Source organism: Chenopodium album, chromosome 9, assembly GCF_948465745.1.
Source record: "Chenopodium album chromosome 9, dcCheAlbu1.1, whole genome shotgun sequence".
In the NCBI taxonomy this organism is placed as follows: domain Eukaryota; kingdom Viridiplantae; phylum Streptophyta; class Magnoliopsida; order Caryophyllales; family Amaranthaceae; genus Chenopodium; species Chenopodium album.
In genome coordinates, this window is record NC_137842.1 from 8,278,943 (window position 1) to 8,300,669 (window position 21,727).

The window sequence follows — 21,727 nt, forward strand, 5'->3', positions numbered from 1 at the left end:
AGAGGAAGTTGTTCGTGACTGAATTTCGCTCGAAATTCTCACCTGGGTTGGATTAAGCTTTCTAAAGGTAATATTCTTCTCATTGATTTGATTTTCGAGCTTTGATTTTGTTGTTTTTTGCGAAATTGAGTTAGGGTTAGGGTTTATTCGAAAATGATTATGTTAGTTTGGATGTTATGCTATTAAATTCGAATGATTAGTTTGGAAGTTGTTAACTGGTGATTAGATTAAGTTTGATGTTAACTGGTGATGTGATGTTAATTGTTGTTGCTTATTATTCATTGTTAGGATGAGTGCATTGTGGCTATTAGTTCGTTCTCCAGGTGGTAGTTTTGATGTTAGGGTGGATGACACTGATAAGACCAATTTGATGGAGTTGTTTGAGTATATGTTTGAGGATTCAGTAAAGCAGAATGTTTTCCTCCCTAAGTACTTCACTTTGTTTGTGAGTAAACCTAGAACTAATCGTAAGCTAGAGTTAGTTGATGATGGGGCAATGTTGAAAATGTGGGAGTGGAATGAAGGGAAGGATGAAATAGAAGTGTTCATAGAAGAGACAGAAAACCCATCTGTTGTCTTCAAGTCTGCAGAAGCTAGTTGGGCAAGAACTTTGAAGATGAGGGCTGACAAAATTAGGCAGAAGGAGGAAGAGAGAAGGAGAAATGCAGAGGCTGAAGAAGTTGAGGAGGAGCTTAATGCTCAAGAACCATTTACTGTTGCTGTAGAGGTCCCTGTTGTGAATGCAGAAGAAGATAAGACTGAATATGTTAGGGTATTCCACACTGCAGCAGCTGATGAGTCATTTCCAGGAGATTCTCAACCTTAACCTTCACAAAATGAACCATCTCAACCCTCAAATGAAAAAAGTAAGACACCATCACCACCCAAAAAATCTCCTAGAAGGAAAAAAGTAACTCCAAGGAAGAAAAAAACCCAACCTAAGCAGTCAACTCAACCAAGTCAGCCTACATCTCCACCACCAAGTCAGCACCCTTCTCCACCAGCAACACCAACACACCATGCTTCCCCAAATAACCCACACATGCATGAATCACCACCCCAAGCCAGGCAGCCTACACCGCCCCCACCACCACCACCTCCACCACCCCAACCTACTGCTGCTTCTAGTTTTGTTGCCAAGCCTAAAGTGCAATATAGAGTTAAACCAAAAGAGTGGAGGGTGCCAAGAAGCACAGCAAAAAAGTATGGTGTTGAGGTTGTGAAGAATAAAAGAGGAGGAAGGGAAGTGAATACAAGGAGCAAAAAACCTGTGCAAGTTAAGGACAATGATGGTGAATCTGATCCATGGCCTTTTGAGGATAGTGAAGATGATGACTATGAATTTTCAGAAGCTGAGGATGATTTGGATATGGAATTGAACCTTGATGATGAGTATATTGTGGAAGAAGAAGACCTAGCTGATAATATACAAGAGAAGACTTTTGAAGACTACCTGGATGGGACTCATGTTTTAGACAAGCTGTACAAAAATGGCAAGGTCTGGTCTAACTTACCATTTGGGTCAATTCAACTTGAACCTTGGTTAATATTTGAAACCAAGGAACAATTTCATGATGTCTTCAGAGATTTTTGCATACAAGAAGGATTTGCTGTGACAGTAGACTATGCTGACAATCATAGATATACTGCAAGGTGTCTGATCAATGATTGCAGTTGGAGGATTCATGCAGCAGTCCTTGTTGATAAAGTCAGCTGGGCAATAAAGATACTGGAAGGGGAACATAAAACTTGTGGGAGGCTGGAAGAGAATCCTATGGTGTCTTCAGCATGGCTTTGTAGACATTTGAGGCCAGATCTGGAAGCAAACCCAGATATCCCTGTTGATGCACTGCAAAGGATGTTCTTGGAGAGGTTTAGGATCCAAGTAAAGTCCAGGATGTTTTACAAAGTGAAGTGTTTGGCCAGGGAACAAATTCATGGTGGTTTTGCCCAGTCCTATGCTCTGTTACCAAAATATGCTGAGATGATAAAGGCCACCAATCCTGGCTCATATGCTCTCATTACTTGGACTGACAGTGGGGGCAATGGTGAAAAGTTCAAGGCATGTTTCATCTCTTTTGCAGCTCAGGTGAAAGGGTTCTTGGGTGGCTGCAGACCCATTATAGGGATTGATGGTGCCCACCTTAGTGGCTATTACAAAGGAGTCATGCTCACTACAGTGTCCATTGATGGCAATAATGAGATTTTTGTGATAGCTTATGGTCTGGTTGATACAGAGAATATAGACAGTTGGACTTACTTTTACAGAAACCTAAGGATCTTATTTGCACAATATGGATCTGAAAGGGATGACTGGACTTTTATAAGTGACAGGATGAGGTTAGTTTCTTGCTTTTTAAAATAATTAAACTTTGTCTTTCTTTTGTTAATTTTCAGTAACTAACTTTGTGTTTGTATGTTGAAGGGTGTTGAATCAGCCCTTTTTGAGGTATTCCCAAGAGCAACTAGGAGGGTCTGCTGTCAACATGTGTACTCTAACTGCAAAAAAGCTGGGTGGAGTGGGACAGAGTTTCATAAACTCTTTTGGATTGCAGCCAATGCATACAATGCATATGTGTATGACAAGGCAGTGTCAAAGATCAAGAAATATGATGCAGCAGCATTTGATTACCTTACAGCTACTGAAGAGCAATGGAGTAGGTACATGTTTGACAGAACAGTTTGTTGTGATCATAACACAACAAACTTTGTCGAGTCATTCAACTCATGTACAAAGGACAACAGAGATTTGCCTATCCTGACTTTAATGGAAGGTAACATTTGACCCCTTAATTTCTTTGTGATTAAACAGTAAGCACCATGTTCTGATGGTTTGTGATTTCTTTGTGTTGATTTTGTTTTTTTTTTCTTTTTTTTTTTGGACTTAAACCAGCTGTAAGGAATTGGTGCATGAAAAGGATGGGTTCTAGGTTTGACAAAGCAATTGATATGGATCCTAATAAGCTAACAGAGTTTGCTAAGGGAGTTTTGGAGACAAGAAGTGAGGAGTCCAGATTGTGTCATGTGATAGCAGCTGGTGGTGGAGAGTTTGAGGTCAGGGATGGGCATGTGAAGTTCCCTGTCACACTTCAGACAATGACCTGTGGTTGTGGGAAGTGGCAAGGGTCAGGAATACCATGCAGACATGGTCTAAGGGTCATATACAGCCAAAGACTTCAAGCTGCAGATTATGTGTCACCATACTTCAAGGGAGCTGCTTACAAGCTGACTTATGGAGACCACATCCATCCCATGTCAGATCCAAGTCACTGGCCAGCATTTGATGTGCCTGAAATAGCACCACCAACTGTCAAAAGAGCTGCAGGCAGACCAGCTAAGCAGAGAAGGAGAGCATCTCATGAAGCAAGAAAAGGAAAGAGGCACAAGAACAACAAGTGCAGTCTTTGCAAGGAGTTGGGACACAATGCAAAAACTTGTAAGGCAAGAAAGGAAGCAGCAAAACAAGCAGAAAATGCAGCATCCAGTTCACAGCAAGGCAAAGGAAGAGGGAGGAAGAGAAAGGCTAACAGTTAGAATCCTTGAAGCTGCCATACATTATGTATAATTTTTTGGGGAAAACATTTCAAACTGATGTCAGGTTTTTTTGGACAAAATGTTAACCACTTAGTTGTTTTGCAACAAACTTGTTTATTACAACCATTGCAAAATCATGTAGCCCTAAATTTTTTAAGACAAACAACTACCAATTTATATAAACAAAGTTTATGTTTACATTTTTACTCTAGCTTTTAGAAGTGTGACTTGATTAGTATCTCCCTCAAACACTACATTTATATAAACAAAGTAGCCGTTATAAGTGTGCAAGGGTTATTTTTTTAAAAAATATTACCGTTACAAAAAAATGGGTAAGTAGTGAATAACTTTTAAATAATGGTATATGGTGAAATAATTTTTAACAGTTGTGGTATATGGTGAATTAGTAAATTCCCTCAAACGGCAGACTAACGGCAGTTAAGGAAAAAGGCATTTCGTGTTAATGTACAGTAACTAAGTGGTACAAGGTGTATTACAAAGTTTTTGGTGGTATACAGTGAATTAAGTTTAAACTCAGTGGTATTTGGTGAAAAATCCGAAATAATAACTACTAGCTTCCCTTACCAACAGCTTCCCATATTTGTCACGGGTAACCTTGTCTTCCATAAGAGCTGCCCTTATCTCGACAGAATTCCACACCGTCACCCTTGGGAACACTCCCCATTTCAAAGGTTTCCGCTGCAAGTGATCTAGATAGAATATCTAGGAGAACAAGTTTTAAATCAATTAATACACATAACATCAAAAAATTTCTATACAAAAAGAAATAATGATAAAAATGTCTATACAAAAAGAAACAATGATAAAAATGTCTATACAAAAAGAAACAATGATAAAAACTCACCATCACAAACAAAAAACTACCTCCGCAACCGGATCTATACCCATCCCTCATAAACTTTGACTGAAAACGCCGGGCAGTGTCACAAAGCCAATCCATGGTGAAAGTACACCAGTCATACTCATTAGCATGACTAGCCACGGTAACACAAGGAATTAGGGAAGATGCCAAGTTAGAAGAATTGATTGTGGTGCATAGTAGTTTGCCAAGCACCACAATCAAAAAGGCAACCATGAACTCCTCCTCATCAATCTCTGTCAGCAGCGGCACGGGCTTCTGATCTGTCCCTAATGGACACAACACACTAGAAGCAGCTTTCAAAGATATTGTCTCCTTCTTAGGTCCCATCCCATAAGCATCGTACATAGACTTCACCGGCATAATCTTCTCTTCGTCTTCACCAATATCCATTGGCACGAGTTTTGACCCCATAGGAATCCCTAGCACATACCTCACTTGCTTAGCACCCAAAGGCAGAATTTCTCCTTCGCCAAATACCATAGTCGCATCTTCGCGAACACGGGCCATAAGCCAAAAATAGAACTGCCTTGGAATATTCTTCATATCCAACTCCAACAATGCACCAAAACCCATCTGCCTTACTAACTCTTTCCGCTTCGTATCAAAGGCAGAAACTAAGACAGAAAATGACTCAACCCGGCATACAATATTCGGATACTGCCACAATTTGCACAACACATTTACATTAATAGCACAACAACAGAAGAACATCATTCCAATATAAATTTTCTAGGACAAAACATTTACCTGTTCGACATTGTCATGATGGGTCTTCAAAACCTCCCCTTTACTCAACACCTTGTTCCCTTCAAGGGTACGAACCTATTTGATTTTTCAGGTACAAAACACACAAGGTTACACCCCACTAAACAGATAAGGAAAATTGCTCCCATGTAAAAACAACATTTTAATAAAACAATCACCTTACGCCGGTGTTGACTTCCTTCCCCATTCAATCTCCTCTTCCGTGACTTCCGTTTCATGTACTCCATCAACAAGTTCTCCACAATACCAGAGCTTGAAGCTGACTCACCTTCACCATCTGTATTATTACTCTTCGTTTCGTCTCCATCTTCATCATACTCATCCGATTCCTCATAATCCTCATCAATCTTTCTCTTAGGGCCTACCTTCTTCCCAAGGGTCTGGCTTTTAAGAGGGGCAGGAGCCTTCGACGAAACACGTTCCTTCTTGCCCTGCCCCTTACCTTTACACTTAGAAGGACCACCCTTGTACAAACAACCGCAACCAAGTTAATATCCTTTCCTAATACTACATCACAAAAAATATATATACAAAATTAACAAATATAACTCACCAATCCCTTCTTCCAGCTCATTGAACGCACCAATTTCTTCCCCATCCACACTAACCAGCCCACCAGCAACCCTGTTTTTAAAGATTATAATCATACAAATATTCTAATCACATAGACACCAATCCCTATTCCCACCATTATAGAACAGCTCAATTGAATATTCACAAAAACTCCAATCCCTAATAGAACCATTAAAAAATGCTCAATTGAATAATCACACACTTAGGAAACCCTAATTCAGCAATCAAAATGCACTATTGAATATTCAAAAGTCCATTCCACCACAACAAAAACATAAATTATTATGACAACAACACAAAAGCGCAATTAAACATTAAAAAAAAACTATATTCAATACACACAAAAACAACAATCACCAACTCCAAGATTAAAAATTCATCCAATTACTAATTCAGACAACCCCTACATTCACAGTTATTTAAATTTAATAGCTTCATAAAAAAACAATTATCCCTAATTCCTCATGAAGACACTCTCTCCCTCTAATTTAAAATTCAGCCAATTAATATAACACAAACACTAAACTATCCATCACTGTATATCGGATTATAGTTCAAGAACACATGCATCCATTAATTACGCCCTTTCAAACATTAAAATCCACACTCATTCAAGTTTCAATTACTCGTCTTCATTCATCCCGACCCAACAAGCCACGTGAGTAACCAAACCCTAATCACAAGTTCACTAATACAACCGTATTTTTAAACTTTCGATGTCAAACAAAAACTCCTACTTCAGACCAACACAACAATTTTGAAACAATATAGGGCAAACACAAGACTCAATTCACAAATTCATGAAACCAAATTAACAGACAATTGCAAGTAACACCAACCAGGAAACGAAGGGATGAACTTCGCGATTTCGGCTACCCACCACTCGAGCCCAGACTTGAAGCTGCGAAACCTCAACGCCGACAACGACCGGTGATTTTACGAACGAATTTACACCGGAATTCATCAGTCGAGAAATTAAATTAAGGAAGGAAGGAAGAGGAGAGAGAGAATAACACAATAAAGAACAAAAATTAAGAATGAAGGGTGGAGAGAGACAGATTCCCCATTAGAAACAAATTGAATATGGCTCTTCTACCAAAGACAATATAATATTATTTTTAATTGAAGTACTAAAACGGGATGACAGTAAGCAAAACGGAGGTGCTACTTAGGAATTTTCAAAATACATGTCAAAGGACAACCATACCCCTCATTATGTATTATGAGGTACATAACTAACCTCCCTTAGGAAGGCCTCCCATTTCTTTATCCAAACAAACTGCAAATTCTAGATGACCAAACAAATCCGACATGTCGCTTTATAATTGGTCGTGATCATGTAATACCACACGTCACCATCACTCCAACAAACAAACAATCACGCGGTTTTCAATCTCACAATTTTAGCCTTCATTTCTCTCTCTCTTCAGTCTTCGATCCATCGGAATTCCAACTTGGTGCGCGCCAAAATCCCCCTTTCTTTTCTCTCTCCTCTTAATTCGTCAACAATGGCGGATTACATACATTAACGAAGCTCTTCTGCAACAACAATGGCGTTAATGGCTTCTTCGCTGCTAAACGGCGAGCGAGCCGTCGTTTTACTTGTCCTCACTCGTATTCTTTACTCCGCCCCTTTCTCTCTTCTTCCCCTTGAAGCTATTTCTCTTGCTTTCCTAGCTTTTGCCGCCTTCTTCGTCGAGATCTCCGTCGAAAATTCTACATCCAAACCTAAATTCAGCTCCAGGTCATTTTCTCAATTCAATTTTGATTTTTGGTGAATTTTCTAGGGTTTTGATTCTAATTTAATTCTAGATTTAGTAAAATGTGTTTTTGGCATTAAAATCTAACTCTGCTGGGATAATTTGAATGAATTGTGTAGGCCAGGTGCCTCGTCGGGGATTCTGCTGGGAGCTGTTACGTTGCCGGCTGTCGTCTTCTCGAAATTGATTCAGCTATCTAGAGGATTGCCATTGCAGGAAGTTGCACTTGCAGGTAATTTTGTAATTCATGTTAAAGTTATGCTAAAATTTGCATATGTAAATTTAGTTGATTTTATACGATACTAAATGTTTGTGTCTTGTATAATTATTGAGTATGTATGCATACAAGTAGAATGATATAAAACATATAATTATGAGCTGTGTTTAAGTTCATTTTTGCCCGGGCCGGGCAAAGTTCTAATTATACCTATAGCTTGGTTTGATTAATATGGAAATTAAGTAGATGGATGGATAATAATTAATAACTAGTAACTCTCGCCAAGTTCTTGAACAAAACATGACACCAAGGTCAAATTTTACATGTCGATCCTTCGGTTGTTTGAAAGGAGAAGACACTTAATTTGTCATTTCTTGATATGCATTTAGAACATAATTTTGATGGTCAAATATGGAATTCAGCTTCTTTTTACAAATGTGTGGTTCAATTTCTCCTTTGGATGTTAAAAGGGGATAATTAGCGTATGATCAAGTTTCCATGATGAATTGTGAGCCTATTGTTTTTGTGATTTCGTGATCTACTATAAGCAATTGTAGTTTGATTTGTGATTAATTAATTTATTTATTTTGAATTACTTGTTTGTGGATCTGATTTATAAGCTGTCAATCTTCTCATGCTGTGCAGAATTTCAGTACCAGAAGTTTCTATTTTGGACTACATATATCAGCTGCTTCAGTGTACTTCTCTTTCTTGGTGTGGTCATTCGGTATTCAAGCAGCAGCAGAGTTGCATTAAAGTGCACCATCACATTTGTAATATTGGGTGCATTAGTGTACTTAATTCTCCCATTTGATGCATCTAATTATGGTATGTCTTGGATATGACCAACACTTCTTTTTGTGCAAAATGAAGGTTATAAAATCATTTGTGGTTAATAGGACAGTGTTTCCTTTTCTTACACTGTTTTTTTTAATGGGTGTCTAGTGTATTTGATTATTGGCTCATATATGATTGTATGACTTGATCTCCTTCTATTTCAGGGTTGCACTTCACACTTATATTTATGTGGATGTTGAGTCATGGAGTAGCTGCAGTGAAGTTGATTCAACACATTCTTTGTACTTTCCCTTCATGTGCCTCCATAGGTATGTGCTTGTCTGATCTTGTTCATGTTACTTCTCCACCTTTGTTTGGAACAAGGAAAGACACTTGTTTGACCATCTTACTAGTGTATTTCTTATTAAGTTATATAAAATGTGTGTATTTTGGAATATCCTATAATTATTTTAGAAATGCAGTTGGGACTTTGCATTTTGCTGTGGCACACTGGCGCCTACTGGGAGGTTGATGGGTTCGGTTTAGCTACTAGCATACTTCCTTTGTTCATTATTTATCGCAACATATGGGTTGGCCACACAAATTAAGGAAAGGGATTAGTGGTGTGAATGGGCCATGCTGCCACGGGTCACTATATCCATGTGATTATGTAAAAGCAAGTTAGAGAACAACCTAACAAGTGGGTGTTAAGGGCAAGAAAGTCTGTTTGGGTGTCAAATTTATCCAAAACTAAAATGGTTGCAATTAAGATGATACTTTTTAAAAAGGTATATGTTGGAGTAGAAAAAGACCTGAGGAAGTAATAGAGAATTTTTCTTGGCCCATGGTACACAATTTATCAAATTGTATAAGTTAGTAAGTTACAAATCTTACAAGCCTCTTTGTGCTGAATCCTCATGTCATCTAATTGTACTTTTCAAGCTCCCCTTAGCTTTAGATTGATCACCACATAACTTGCACTTTTGAAGAAGTGAAATAACAACAAATTGATGAGTGCGAAAAGCCGAGAATACACTATCAATGGAGTAGTGAGGATGGAAGAAAGAGTTTGAAATTTAAGAATCAAATATGAGAACTAGCTGAAGGATTCATTGTATTAACTATTCTGTGCTGAGTGCCCCCCTCCCTTTTCCGAATGGATTCTATACTGCTTTTGTGCAGTATTCATTGGAGATTTATTGCTTAATTTTGCAGAATTTTTAGGATTGAAATCTTGCACGATCAGTCAATCGTATATGTCCCGTATCTTTTTGTTGAATATAATACTCAATCTGAACCACTTGGCTAATCTGGACCACATGATTGCTTGATCCTAGATTGGGTTGTGCTTTTAATATTTTAAATTCCAGCGTGCTTCTCATGTGACAATTTGGCAAAAAGAACAAGTTAGCAGTGCAAAATCCAATCAGTAATCATACAGTCAGAGAAGAAACTAACAAGATCTTCAAGCAATCCCATTTCTATGAGAACCTTTACAAGAAGTAATTGGTAACTTTGGTGTATTAGCTTAACCGAGGGTTTCATAGGAGATTTATGCAATGCTTGAGTAATATTGCTCCATTCATAGACTAGCTGAAAATCAGTTAAACATCTTCTCATGATTGATTCCGTATGACTCTTTAAGAGAGAGGGGGGAGGGGTTTGTTTTTGATTCAAGATGGTTGCAAAGGGGGTTCTTTGGTAAATAGAGAAATTGTGGCCACGTAATATATTATGTTGAAAACTTAAGAAGCTCTGATTATTGATGTTGTGTATTTATTTATTAGTTTCTTGGTGAATTTAATTTGCCCATTTATGGTTTCAAAAATGTATTCATTCATCAAGAAAATCAGACCAGGGTAGCAATGTTGCTGCTAAAGGTGTGTTACACCTACGAAACAAAGGTAAAGAATCATGAGCAAAAGCTCATAGCAGGGAATTGAATTGTGGTTGAATTTTGAGAATATATGGCTAGAGGTGTCCACACCTTGGTTAAATTCAAGAGTAGGGATGGGGTTGGAAAGGACACTAGCAGTGGGTGATAGGCCCTCTGAAGCTGTAGATGTATACTCACCCATTTCAAATTATTTGTCCCCTTAACTAGCTATTCTCATTCCATATGGTCTATCATTTGAATGCATTATAAGTTGCTCATTTAATATTTTAAGCTTTGGATTGTAATAATTATCTCTGTGAGTAGAAGTTTAATGTAGATTTTTTGTCTAGGGTATTACTATAAGGGGATATATGATGCTACTCCTCTTTTTTATATATTGATTATTGTTGTTCATTCAATGTTGTAGGAGAAGCACTTTTGGTGACTGTTGGTCTTACTACATATTTTGGAGACATGCTTAGGTCTACTCTTGTGAAGGTTTCTACACTTGCTCTATAAGTAATCTAAACCGTTTTGCCAATTATTTGTTGTAAAGGTCGTTCCCTCTTTTGATCAGATTGTACAATATTTGATGCCTTCAGAGGCTGATGAGCGATATAGCATTAAAAGAAGTGAGATTAGCACCATCATTCAGGTATACTTGTTCAACATTTTTTATTTTAATTATTATTTTTTTACGCTGAGTTGGCATTTGGTTTAGGACTTTAGGTCGATGAGAAGACACTACTACAACATTAAATTTTTGTTACTTTAACTTTTGTTGCAGGGTTATCTACTTGGCTTCCTTCTGTTTCCTTTACTTTTTAAAGTTTCTGCTCAAATTGCCAATCGTCTCATCAGTTTAAGCTCTTATAATGCAAGAATCTGGAATGAGAATGGGCGATCAGTTTTATTCTTTACTTTGCTGGCTGTTAGTTCAGCTGCAGTTATTCCACTATGGGTGCAGTTCGTTCAGGATTTTCAAGTGCATCCTCTATGGTGGTATTAATGCATTCTTTTTCTCCTACCTGTGTATGTCTGGTGTACAATGTTTACTGCACTTTATTGAAGCAGCTTTAGGCTGCACTAATTAATTGTGCAAAGGTTTCAAAATTTTCACCTGATTCTTGACTTCAAATTTGCCTTGAAACAGGGTGTTCGAATTTGTTTTCTCTGAGCCTCTTAAGAGGTTATCATTGTGCATCTACTGGGTGGCTGTAATTTGTATCTCAGTGCATCGATTTTATAATATTTCAAGGAGTAGTAAGGTGGAGCGGATTCTTCTGCGAAAGTATTATCATCTAATGGCTGTTTCTATGTTTGTTCCTGCACTTATTCTTCAGGTTGATTCTGTTGTGTTATGGCTGATTGATTAATTTCTGTTTTTTCTTACAATGTCTGATGCTATTTTTGTTTTAATTTTTTCCAGCCAAATTTTCTTAATCTTGCTTTTGGTGTGGCTTTGGCAGCTTTCTTAGTCCTGGAAATAGTTCGGGTAAGTTCAATTTGCAAATTTCCATGGTCCCTTTTTAATTCATTTCATCTTTCTTTGGAAGAAGCTGCATTATTCTTGAAATGTAAACAAAAATGATTTTGAAGGTAAATTGAGGGAAGTTATTTATTGATTCAAGAAGAATGAGAATATGAAATACAATAATAGCAATGCTTCTAGTCATGAGATTATTCCTAACAGAAACTGGCCTACCCAGCTCTGCTGGGTAACTGGTGAGAAGTGATAAGTAAAATGGAGCCACATAACATGAGACAATGACCAAAATTTTAATCTAAAAAATATAGAGAAAATATATCTGAGGCCAGTGAAAGGTAAGGCCATGAAATCTTGCCTTCAAACCTTTTTTCTTTTCTTTTTTTTTTTTTTTTTTTTTTTTTTTTTTTTTTTTTTTTTTTATAGAAAAGGATGCATTTCATTAATTAATAAGTTCTTACTGCATCTCCTAATGCTTTAAACAATTGATTTCATTTAGGCTACAGTGGAGTACAAACCTTGAGCTCAAATGACTTGCCACTTTTGGCCTCAGCAATATGTGGTCCATGTGGATCACTGCTAGCTCTCAACTGACTTGCCACTTTCACAGCCAGTTCCCACCATATTTCCCTTGTTAGCAATCTCACACCCACTACGCTATCATCCTTAACAGTCGCATCACAATAATTTCTTATAAAGTAATATAGCAATCTCATACCCACTACACCATCATCCCTAACAGCCACATCACAATTATTTCTTATAAAGTAATAAGCCCTCCTTTCATTGTTTCTCAAATCATATCTAGGTGTTCCTCTGCTACTAATCTCTCAGGTTTAGGAAGAGACTTTCACTACATGTCACCTCAATCTCTTGACCCTCTAATAAGCATTAAATATACTATTCTAATTATAGTTGGGGTTAAATCCTGTCACAGCTTCCACACTCTTGGATTTTGGAACCAATGACTTTAAGCACACGTCCAATTAGTAAACTAGGTTCCATAAAACCATAATTAGCCTCCACACTTGCCTTGCTAAAAGTAAATTATTAAACACTTGAAATGTTAGTCTAACGACTCTAACCCCTTTCCCTCCCAAAGCCTTCAATTAACATATAGTCCCACACTACCAGGTGAATATCAATCTTGTCGGCCCTGTAAATGTGCCAGATATGAACTACATTGACTGAAGATCACCAGAACTTGGCGAAAGTCTAAAGATACTAATTATATAGGATGCTTTGAACAGTTCAACAGGCATTATATATAAGATAATCTGTTCACCATTTTTATAAATTATGGATGAATTGACCTCTGTTTATCTGGCCCCCTTGCTCAACAATTGTATGATGAAATTCTTTTCAGAGTTCTGCATGGTGGATGCATCCCGTGGAAGATTAGTAGCTATACATATCATGCAACCTTTTTTTTTTTTTTTTTTTTCCCTCTTTGGGGTATCTGTAGTGCTTCATGAACTTGCCAAACTAAATTCTGGGTCTTTTAAATATGTTTCTTTTTTCATTGTACTGGCAGCTTATTGGTATCAAGTTCTGCTGTATTGGCTGTCATCATTATCAAAAAAATATGTTTTGCACTAGAGACAGTTTCATTTGACATAATTGTTTAACTTTCACCTTTTAAAGCACTCAATCACCTGATCTGAGCTGTATTAATCATCAGTTTACTTGTCTAATCATAATCTTTATAGGCAGGTATGGAGAATTCGGCCATTTGGGGAGATGATCCATCATTTCATGAATGCTTTTACAGACCATCGTGATTCTGAAATTCTTGTTGTGAGGTATGTGTCCATTGTGTGCATGATCACTAATTACTTGTGCCTTTTTTGAAATTCTGAAATTCTTGTTGTGAGGTGTGCCTGTAAACCAGTTAGTAATTACTTATGCCTTTTTTGTTCATTCTTCTCTTTTAGCCACTTTTCTCTCTTATTGGGATGTGCGCTGCCTATATGGATATCTTCTGGATTTAATGATCGTCCACTTGCACCCTTTGCTGGCATTTTGAGCCTTGGAATTGGAGATACAATGGTAAGTTTTATATTAATGAAGATATGTCAAAACTGCTAATCGTCTTTTAGTGTTATGTGCTGATTATTGAACCTGAAAAGACATTTTTAGGAAAAGAAAGCCTGCAAAATGAATTTTAAGTGAAGTGGTTGGGTATGATGTAGCTTAAACATCTGCATTATGCTGACTTAGATATCTGATGTTGTTTCTTTCCTGTAGGCATCAATGGTTGGTTATAAATATGGTGTTCTGAGGTGGAGCAAGTCTGGCAGTAAGTTGTTATGCTCAGTTGCATTTGTCCATTGGTTGAATTTCAGATTTCTTTTCTGAACTTTTTTTTGTTCTTTATTTTTTAATGGTCTTCGGATGTGTTGTTCAGAGAAAACTATTGAAGGGACTGCTGCTGGTATAACATCAGTCATGGCAGCGTGCTCTTTTCTCCTCCCACTTCTTGCATCGGCTGGATATATACAGGTTTGTATTGTCAACAAAATCAACAAGTTCAGCTGCTATTCAATCATTCTTTGACAATGCATGAAACTACTAATGACCTTATCAGATTGGCTAATTGGGTGATTGAAAATTGTGCAGAATTGGAGCTCACTTCTCTTGGCAGTGATAGCAAGCGGCTTGCTGGAGGCTTATACAGCACAACTCGACAATGCATTTATTCCATTAGTGTTCTACTCTCTTTTGTGTCTGTAATACAACACTAAGTAGACAAAAAATTCTTTAGGCATTTCCTTGGATCTTTAACAATACACTTAGGTAGCCCCCCTTTCATGTACATAGAGTAAACTCCGAGCTTCACTAATCGTTGTTGACAATTCAAATTGGTATACAGAAACTATACGCCGTTCACCATAGAGCTCCACATAAGGTTTATGTTATTATTGCCTAGCTCGAAAATGCAGAAGGCTGTTCTGCTGGTATTAGATGAGCCTTTTATGTATGTATGTAGTGTATATTACTGATAAGTGATCCATTAGTTGTAAAATTCATTTCTTTTTTGTACCGTGCAATGAAGTTTCCAGGTTCTACGTATTGGTTCTTATTCATAAATTAAATGTTTTTCCCGTATGTTCATTCATATAAATTAATAGCTGAAAATGATATTGCCAGTTTGGCATGAACAATGGCAGCTCTAACATTAATGCTATGAAAAATATTAATATTGGGCATCGTTTGGGAACCAATGATAATAGATTAATAGCGCTTGCCGATTCATCAAAAGAGACAAAAAACGTTAAGAACAGGGCAAAGAATTTTCTAACAATGTTCAATCCTTGTCAATGAACAGATAATTGGCAAGCTTAATGATGCGCATATATCAGAATTCATGATTTTATTCATCGACGTACCAAAGTATTTCTAACACCGTAGGTTAAGCCTGCAGTCGAGTTTCAAGAATATCCAAACACATGCACTGAATAATATGCAAGAAATTCATGGTTTTTTTTTTTTTTTGGTTAATATCAAGAAAGCTTTTTAGTAGTCAGCTACTCAGCTGGTTTAGCTTGAACAACATAACTCACTCAGTAAATTTGAGAGCGATCTTAGAAGACTAATTCGCAAAAATTGGGCATCAATTCCTTAATATAACTCGTAATCTAAGTTATGAGACTCAAGAATTGCTATTGCTGATCTGGTAAGGTGTAGAGTTCGATTATTGGTTATGAAATAGTCAACATTCCTTCATTTTGGGCCGCGGGAACCAGAATTAATATCAGAGAAGAGACGAGAGGAATGTGAAAAACAGGCCAAAAACTTGTTTAACAATGTCAGATCTTTGTATATGGTTGGAGTAGTCTATAATCAAATAAGCAAATTAATTAATAGGACTTTATGTTATTATTCATTAACAACTTGACGTACCAAATCAAAGAGCCAAAGATATAAATGTTGTAGTTGGGTAAGTCTATGACTTTTATAAGAGCACAATATAATTGCTCATTTATAGGAATAATACTGGTCTTCTTAATGCACCTTCTCCAAATAATGATTAGCATATAGCAAGTTTTAAGCATTGCAACGTTGCTAATCAATTCTTTGTAACATTTTCCAAATCTTCTGTTATACTTTAAAGTTGAGAGCTATTCCCTTCACAAGGTTTGCTGAAATTAGGACATCAATTTATGAGCATTTTATTGAAGATAAAATGGAATGACAAGATAAATCAAAACTAAACAAACCTAGAAAAAAAATACATAAAAACACACCAAAACAAAACCACTCTTGGCATAACCAACAATACAAGCTACTATCTAGGAAACAATGAACTATTTTTACAATACAAAGTATAAAGGTAGAAGATAATCCCTAGATACATTGGAGTTGCATCTTCAGGTTCTTAATTCCCCCTTGCTATGCCGCTATGCCTTTGTCTTGATCTCTTCACTTTGATCTTTAACCTCCCTCTCCTTCCGAAAGTCTCCACAAACCAATCATGATGTCGATCAGTCACGTAAATTTTACCAATGACATAGCCTATTATAAACCCACTTACACACCCCAATGATTTGATGATCCAATCAATGAGCTTCGAGTCCTCTTCCATCACCTCATCATTTATTGACTGTTGTGGTAGTGATGATGCCACGGAGTCTTTCATGCATTTCTTAGACAATGGAGCTCCACACAATGCCAAGTTCCCGGCAAAAGAACTATTGTCAAAAGTATTGAACTGTTCTCCTTCAGGTATCGGTCCAACAAGATGATTGTGTGAAACACTAAAGACCCCAAGAAAGGTTAGCTTTGTCAACTCTTGAGGGATCACTCCTGAAAGTATGTTTTGAGAAAGGTCTAAGGACTCGAGGTCTGTAATGTTGGCTAGAGAAGATGGGATTTCACCAACAAGATTGTTGTTGGATAGATTAAGTGCTTGAAGTCCTCTAAGATTTCCAATCATCATAGGGATTCTACCAGTGAACTTATTGCTTGAGAAATCAATCACTCGCAATACAGTCAATATCTTTGTGTAAAATGTTTCACTCCCCTTATTTGTCATGGTGACAACATAATTGTATTTCTCATCATAAAATGCATAGTTACTATAACCAATCCTATAATAAAACCTAAAAAAAGAGTTGGATGAGTTTGACAAGTTTTCAGTTGAAACTGTCATCGCAACCAAACTTTGAACATACCTAGATGGTAATTTACCAGATAGAAAATTACATGACAGGTCAAATATACGCAAGCAAGGAAAATCATGAACCGTTGGAGTAGACAATGGAGATGTTATCTTCCCATGGAAATTGTTATGCCTCAAGACAAGAACTTGCAACTTGGGAAGACTTCTTAACCATGATGGAAAAGTGTCATTAATATGATTTCTTCCTATGTCAAGTACCTCAAGCAACGTACAATTGACTAAGGACTTTGGGAGCTTGCCCTCAAATTGATTTTTGCTTAAATTGATCATTTTTAAATTGCATGATTTTGAGAACCTTTGAGGAATGACACCACTAAATTTATTGCCTTGTATGTTTAATACTTGCAATGAATCACTAAGATGATGACTAATGCAACTTGGAATCTTGCCCATAAGATTGTTTTTAGACAAGTCAAGGTAAACTAAAGATGTTGCTTGACATATATGGTTGGGAATAACTCCATAAAATTGATTGTTTGAGACTTGATAAACTTTTGTGGAGCTTGGAGGAGTTGGAAGTAGTCCTCTTAACTTGTTGTCATTAAGATCCAATATTTCCAAATTGTACCATGGGATGAAAACTAAAGGTTGTTCAAAACCCGTCAAAAGATTATTAGAAAGGTTTAAGAACAAGAGATTCTCTCTAGTTGTGTTTACAAACCATTGCGGAATTTCACCTTTGATTTTGTTTCCCGAGAGAAATAACGTTTTTAGCTCACCTTGATAACGTAGGAACTCTGGGAATTCAGTCAAGTTGCATGATTCAAAACCTAGAATCTCAAACTTCAAAAGAGATGAATTACTTGTGCTTAGATCTCTAGGAAAGGTTAAGCTAACACCGGTCAACAACAAAATACTGAGATTTGGGAGTTCCAAAAATGAATCAAACTTGGCAACTGAGTCCCTAAATGACAATATTAATGTGCTAAGATTCACAAGTTTAGAAATCCAGTGTGGGATTGGACCTTGAAAGTGATTACCATATAGCTCTAAGGTGCGTAATTGGGTTAGATTTACAAACCAACTTGGTAGCTTTCCTGTTAACAAGTTGTTGCCAAGATCCAAAAGAGTGAGTCTAGTAGAGTTAGACAAAGAAGGTAAAATGGAATTGCGTAAATTCATTTGGCTAAGGCGTAGCTGAGTGAGTGAGTTTAGCTTAGGCAACCAAGATTTCAATATTCTAGCATTCCCAACATTTGGCATGTTTGAAAGACCTAAGAAAGTAAGGCTTGTTAAGTTCATGATAGAATCAGGAAGGTCATTGCTAAAATAATTGCGACCAAGGTTTAAAACAGACAGATTTGTCAAATTACCTATTGAAGACGGAATTTTTCCATAGAATTCACTTTCTTGTAAGTCCAGTTTAGTCAAAGAGACTAGATTTCCAAGCGAAGCTGGCAACTCCCCTGAAAATCCTGTTGCATCAACGTATAAAATACGAAGAGGACTGTTAGAGTAAAATTCAGGAAAATGTCCTCCTAATTTAGGATTGAATGTCAATGAAACTACTTCAAGATTTGGTAACTGGAAAATATTTGCTGGGAATTCACCCAACAAATTGCAGTAATTCATTGAGATAGCCTTTAAAGAAGTTCGACGACTTAAGATGAGGGGTATCTCAGATGATATATCAGCCCTATCTAGATAAAGATGGGTTAAACTACTTAAATTAGAAACCAACTTCTTTAGACTCAGATCATTAAGTTTCAAATCTAACTCCTCATCGACAACCATAGGATTTCCATTAAGGGAAAGATCAAGAAGAGAAAGATGGGACAAAGTCGAAATTTCTAATGGTATTTGGCCACTGAAAACTGACTTAGAGAGATTGAGATGTGTGAGATTGTAAAGACGACCAATGTCAGAAGGGATTTGAGAATAAATGAAGTTATTATAAGAAAGATCAAGCTCACGGAGATGACTAAGGTTGAAAAGGGTGGTGTTGTGAGGGATGGTGCCATAAAGGCAACTGCTACTAAGGTCGAGGCCAATCACATGACCCGTCTCCTCATTGCACTTTACACCATCCCACTTACAACAATCACCACTTAAAGTCGCATTTTCCGAATGATGATTATGTAAATCATCATGCCATGAATTCACCTTTGGATATGCAAAGGCAGCATAAGGTGATGCTGAGCAGTTAAGAAGAAAGCTTTGCTTGAAACATAGCAATGCAATCTTCTCATGATCATGGCACAATGGCTTACGATTTTGTACCAAGGGGAATGTGGAATTAGCAAACACGAAGAAATCAGTAACAAGTAAAGAAGAAAAAGATAAAACTAGGAGGAATATGTAAGTAGTAGACCACCCAAAACCCATGGTAATAGTAATATTCAGTGTTTAGTTGGTTTTGTGAGTGAGAAATAAACTTTTTTCTTGACAAGACCAAAGACATAACTGTGGCTTTTATAATTGTAAATGGTCGCTTGAATGTAAGTTTAAGGATCACAATTGACAAGTCAACTAAAGAGGAAGATGGGGCATAGCAGTTAAAGAAACATAAACCAGATATTTATGTTCAAAGAATCTAGAGGTATCATAATCCCTTTATCTTCTTTATTTCCATTATTATATACATAAAGGGATCCTAATCTGACTCGACCCGAATGACCCAACTCGCGATTCGAAAATAACTTGAACTTGAACTTGAACTAACTAGACACGAGTTGACACGAACGTGACCCGATGCCCGAAATGACTCGACCCGACCCGGCCTGAAACTGACTCAAAACCTGAAGTTGACCCGACCCAAAGTGACCCGAACCGTCTGACCTGACTCAAACTTGACCAAACTCGAACTCAACTCGAAGTGTTGACCTGAACCCGACTCGAATATTTGCTGACCCGAAAGCGACCTGGCTTGAAATGACCCGACCCAAACAACCCGTTTGGCAAGTCTAGGACTTAATAACTATGCTTATTAGCTACACCCTGGCCTCCAAGTTATATATATGTCTCTGGCCACAAAGTGTGGTAAATCACCATAGGGTTTTCAGGTTAGTGTTCTAGGGGTTATTTTGTTACAATTATAGGAGTTACTTTGTCATATAGGTAGGGGTTACTTTGTTATTTATGGGTTACTCAATAAGTATAATGAGGAGTTACTTTGTCCATATAATGAGGTTGCCATATCAATATTATAAGGATTACTTTTCTTTTTTCTTTTTTATTTTTTATTTTTTTTTTATTTAAAGTGATCACACGAAGTGGTAAGTTGCTCAAAAAAGGCATTGAGTTTTGAGTAGATTATCAATTTTATTTATTAATTCTAATTAATGATTGTGTTTTTTTCCAAACTGCTCATATTTCCTAATTTAATATGTCTTGATTTTTTTATACAAAAATTATATCTATAAAAAGAGATTGCTCCATTTATAGATGATATGAGCATTTGCTCGAAGATTATCGAGCTAGTTTTTTGTTATAAACTAGTCAATATTTTTTAAATTTTGAGAACAAATGACAATAACAATTTCCAAAGACAATATATTTAACTACTACTAGTATAGTACCCGTACAATTGCACGATATATAGAGTTCAACTATTAAATCTCGATGTATATATTTATCACAAATTTTTGCATGGGTCTGTTGTACAGTGCGACAGGGGTTACTCGAGTTACTCAGTCAGGGGTCACTCGAGTTGGAAAGGGTTACTTGAGTTTCTTAGCCATGGGTTATTCGAGTTGCCAGGGTTACTCGAGTTACTCGGTCATGGGTTACTTGAGGGAGTAACACCTCAAGTAACCCCTGACCGAGTAACCCCTCGAGTAATCCATGACCGAACCCCTCGAGTAACCCTTCACCGAGTAACCCCTCAAGTAACCCCTGACCGAACCCTCAAGTAACCATTGACCGAGTAACGCCTGACCGAACTCCTTAAGTAACCCTTGACAGAATTACTTGAGTAACCCCTAACCGAATTCCTTAAATAACCCCTGACTGAGTAACTTGAGTAACCCTTGACCGAATAACCCCTCAAGTAACCCTTGATCGAGTGAACCCCTCGAGTAACCCCTATCCGAACCCCTCAAGTAACCCCTGACCGATTAGCTCGAGTAACCCTAACTAAATAACTCGAGTAACCCCTAACAAAATAACTCGAGTAACCCCTGCCACACAGTGTGGGCTACTACACCAAAAGGTTGATGTGTATAATAATTAGACTAATGCATAATAGTGAAGTTCTTTTACATTAATTGATTATTTATAATTTCATGACATTGTTAATCACGATAATGTGTATCTACTTATCACATAACTTAATTAATATTTTCAATTCATTGTTGAATATATAAAATAGAAATAAAGATATGAATAAGGCCGAAATTTTCACTATACATATTCGATCATATTTTCCCTTTTAGATCATAATAAATCAAGCCCCTTCACATATATCTAATATACTAAACAACAACAACAACAATAATAATAATCATCAATAAATAATAATAATAATAATAATAATAATAATAATAATAATAATAATAATAATAATAATAATAATAATAATAATAACAATAATAATTGAAATAATACTACTAATAATAATAATCAATAAATAATAATAATAATCGTCAATGAATAATAATAATAATAATAATAATAACAATACTAATAATAATAATACTAATAATAATAATCAATAAATAATAATAATAATAATAA

General features: G+C 36.6%; 3 protein-coding genes across 3 annotated transcripts; 2 read left to right on the forward strand and 1 right to left on the reverse strand.

Annotated features, from left to right (window-relative positions):
• The first annotated feature begins 1,042 nt into the window (after positions 1 to 1,042).
• Positions 1,043 to 3,534, forward strand: LOC145557407 (uncharacterized). The gene is made up of 4 exons (XM_081618588.1): positions 1,043 to 2,340; positions 2,426 to 2,490; positions 2,556 to 2,774; positions 2,894 to 3,534. Exons 1-4 carry the CDS (start codon positions 1,043 to 1,045, stop codon positions 3,532 to 3,534), a joined length of 2,223 nt encoding a protein of 740 aa, XP_081474714.1.
• A 3,624-nt stretch (positions 3,535 to 7,158) lies between these two features.
• Positions 7,159 to 14,906, forward strand: LOC145558358 (dolichol kinase EVAN-like). Its single transcript, XM_081619578.1, has 14 exons — positions 7,159 to 7,499; positions 7,635 to 7,747; positions 8,378 to 8,560; positions 8,734 to 8,838; positions 10,813 to 10,883; positions 10,963 to 11,040; positions 11,173 to 11,387; positions 11,539 to 11,728; positions 11,815 to 11,880; positions 13,585 to 13,673; positions 13,806 to 13,920; positions 14,119 to 14,170; positions 14,279 to 14,373; positions 14,491 to 14,906. Exons 1-14 carry the CDS (start codon positions 7,306 to 7,308, stop codon positions 14,602 to 14,604), a joined length of 1,680 nt encoding a protein of 559 aa, XP_081475704.1. The 5' UTR covers positions 7,159 to 7,305; the 3' UTR covers positions 14,605 to 14,906.
• Positions 14,907 to 16,249: 1,343 nt separating this feature from the next.
• On the reverse strand, positions 16,250 to 19,378 carry LOC145557408 (receptor-like protein 6). Its single transcript, XM_081618589.1, has one exon. It carries the CDS (start codon positions 19,376 to 19,378, stop codon positions 16,250 to 16,252), a length of 3,129 nt encoding a protein of 1,042 aa, XP_081474715.1.
• Between the last annotated feature and the right edge of the window lie 2,349 nt (positions 19,379 to 21,727).

Bases quoted from the DNA above. Each gene is read 5' to 3' on its own strand.
- LOC145557408 (XM_081618589.1), bottom strand. From the start codon at position 19,378: ATGGGTTTTGGGTGGTCTACTACTTACATATTCCTCCTAGTTTTATCT.
- LOC145558358 (XM_081619578.1), top strand. From the start codon at position 7,306: ATGGCGTTAATGGCTTCTTCGCTGCTAAACGGCGAGCGAGCCGTCGTT. The intron at 7,748-8,377 runs GTAATTTTGTAA...CATGCTGTGCAG, and splicing joins GCAGGAAGTTGCACTTGCAG to AATTTCAGTACCAGAAGTTT. The intron at 11,881-13,584 runs GTAAGTTCAATT...CTTTATAGGCAG, and splicing joins TAGTCCTGGAAATAGTTCGG to GTATGGAGAATTCGGCCATT.
- LOC145557407 (XM_081618588.1), top strand. From the start codon at position 1,043: ATGCATGAATCACCACCCCAAGCCAGGCAGCCTACACCGCCCCCACCA. The intron at 2,341-2,425 runs GTTAGTTTCTTG...TGTATGTTGAAG, and splicing joins TTTATAAGTGACAGGATGAG to GGTGTTGAATCAGCCCTTTT. The intron at 2,491-2,555 runs GTACTCTAACTG...TTTGGATTGCAG, and splicing joins AGGGTCTGCTGTCAACATGT to CCAATGCATACAATGCATAT.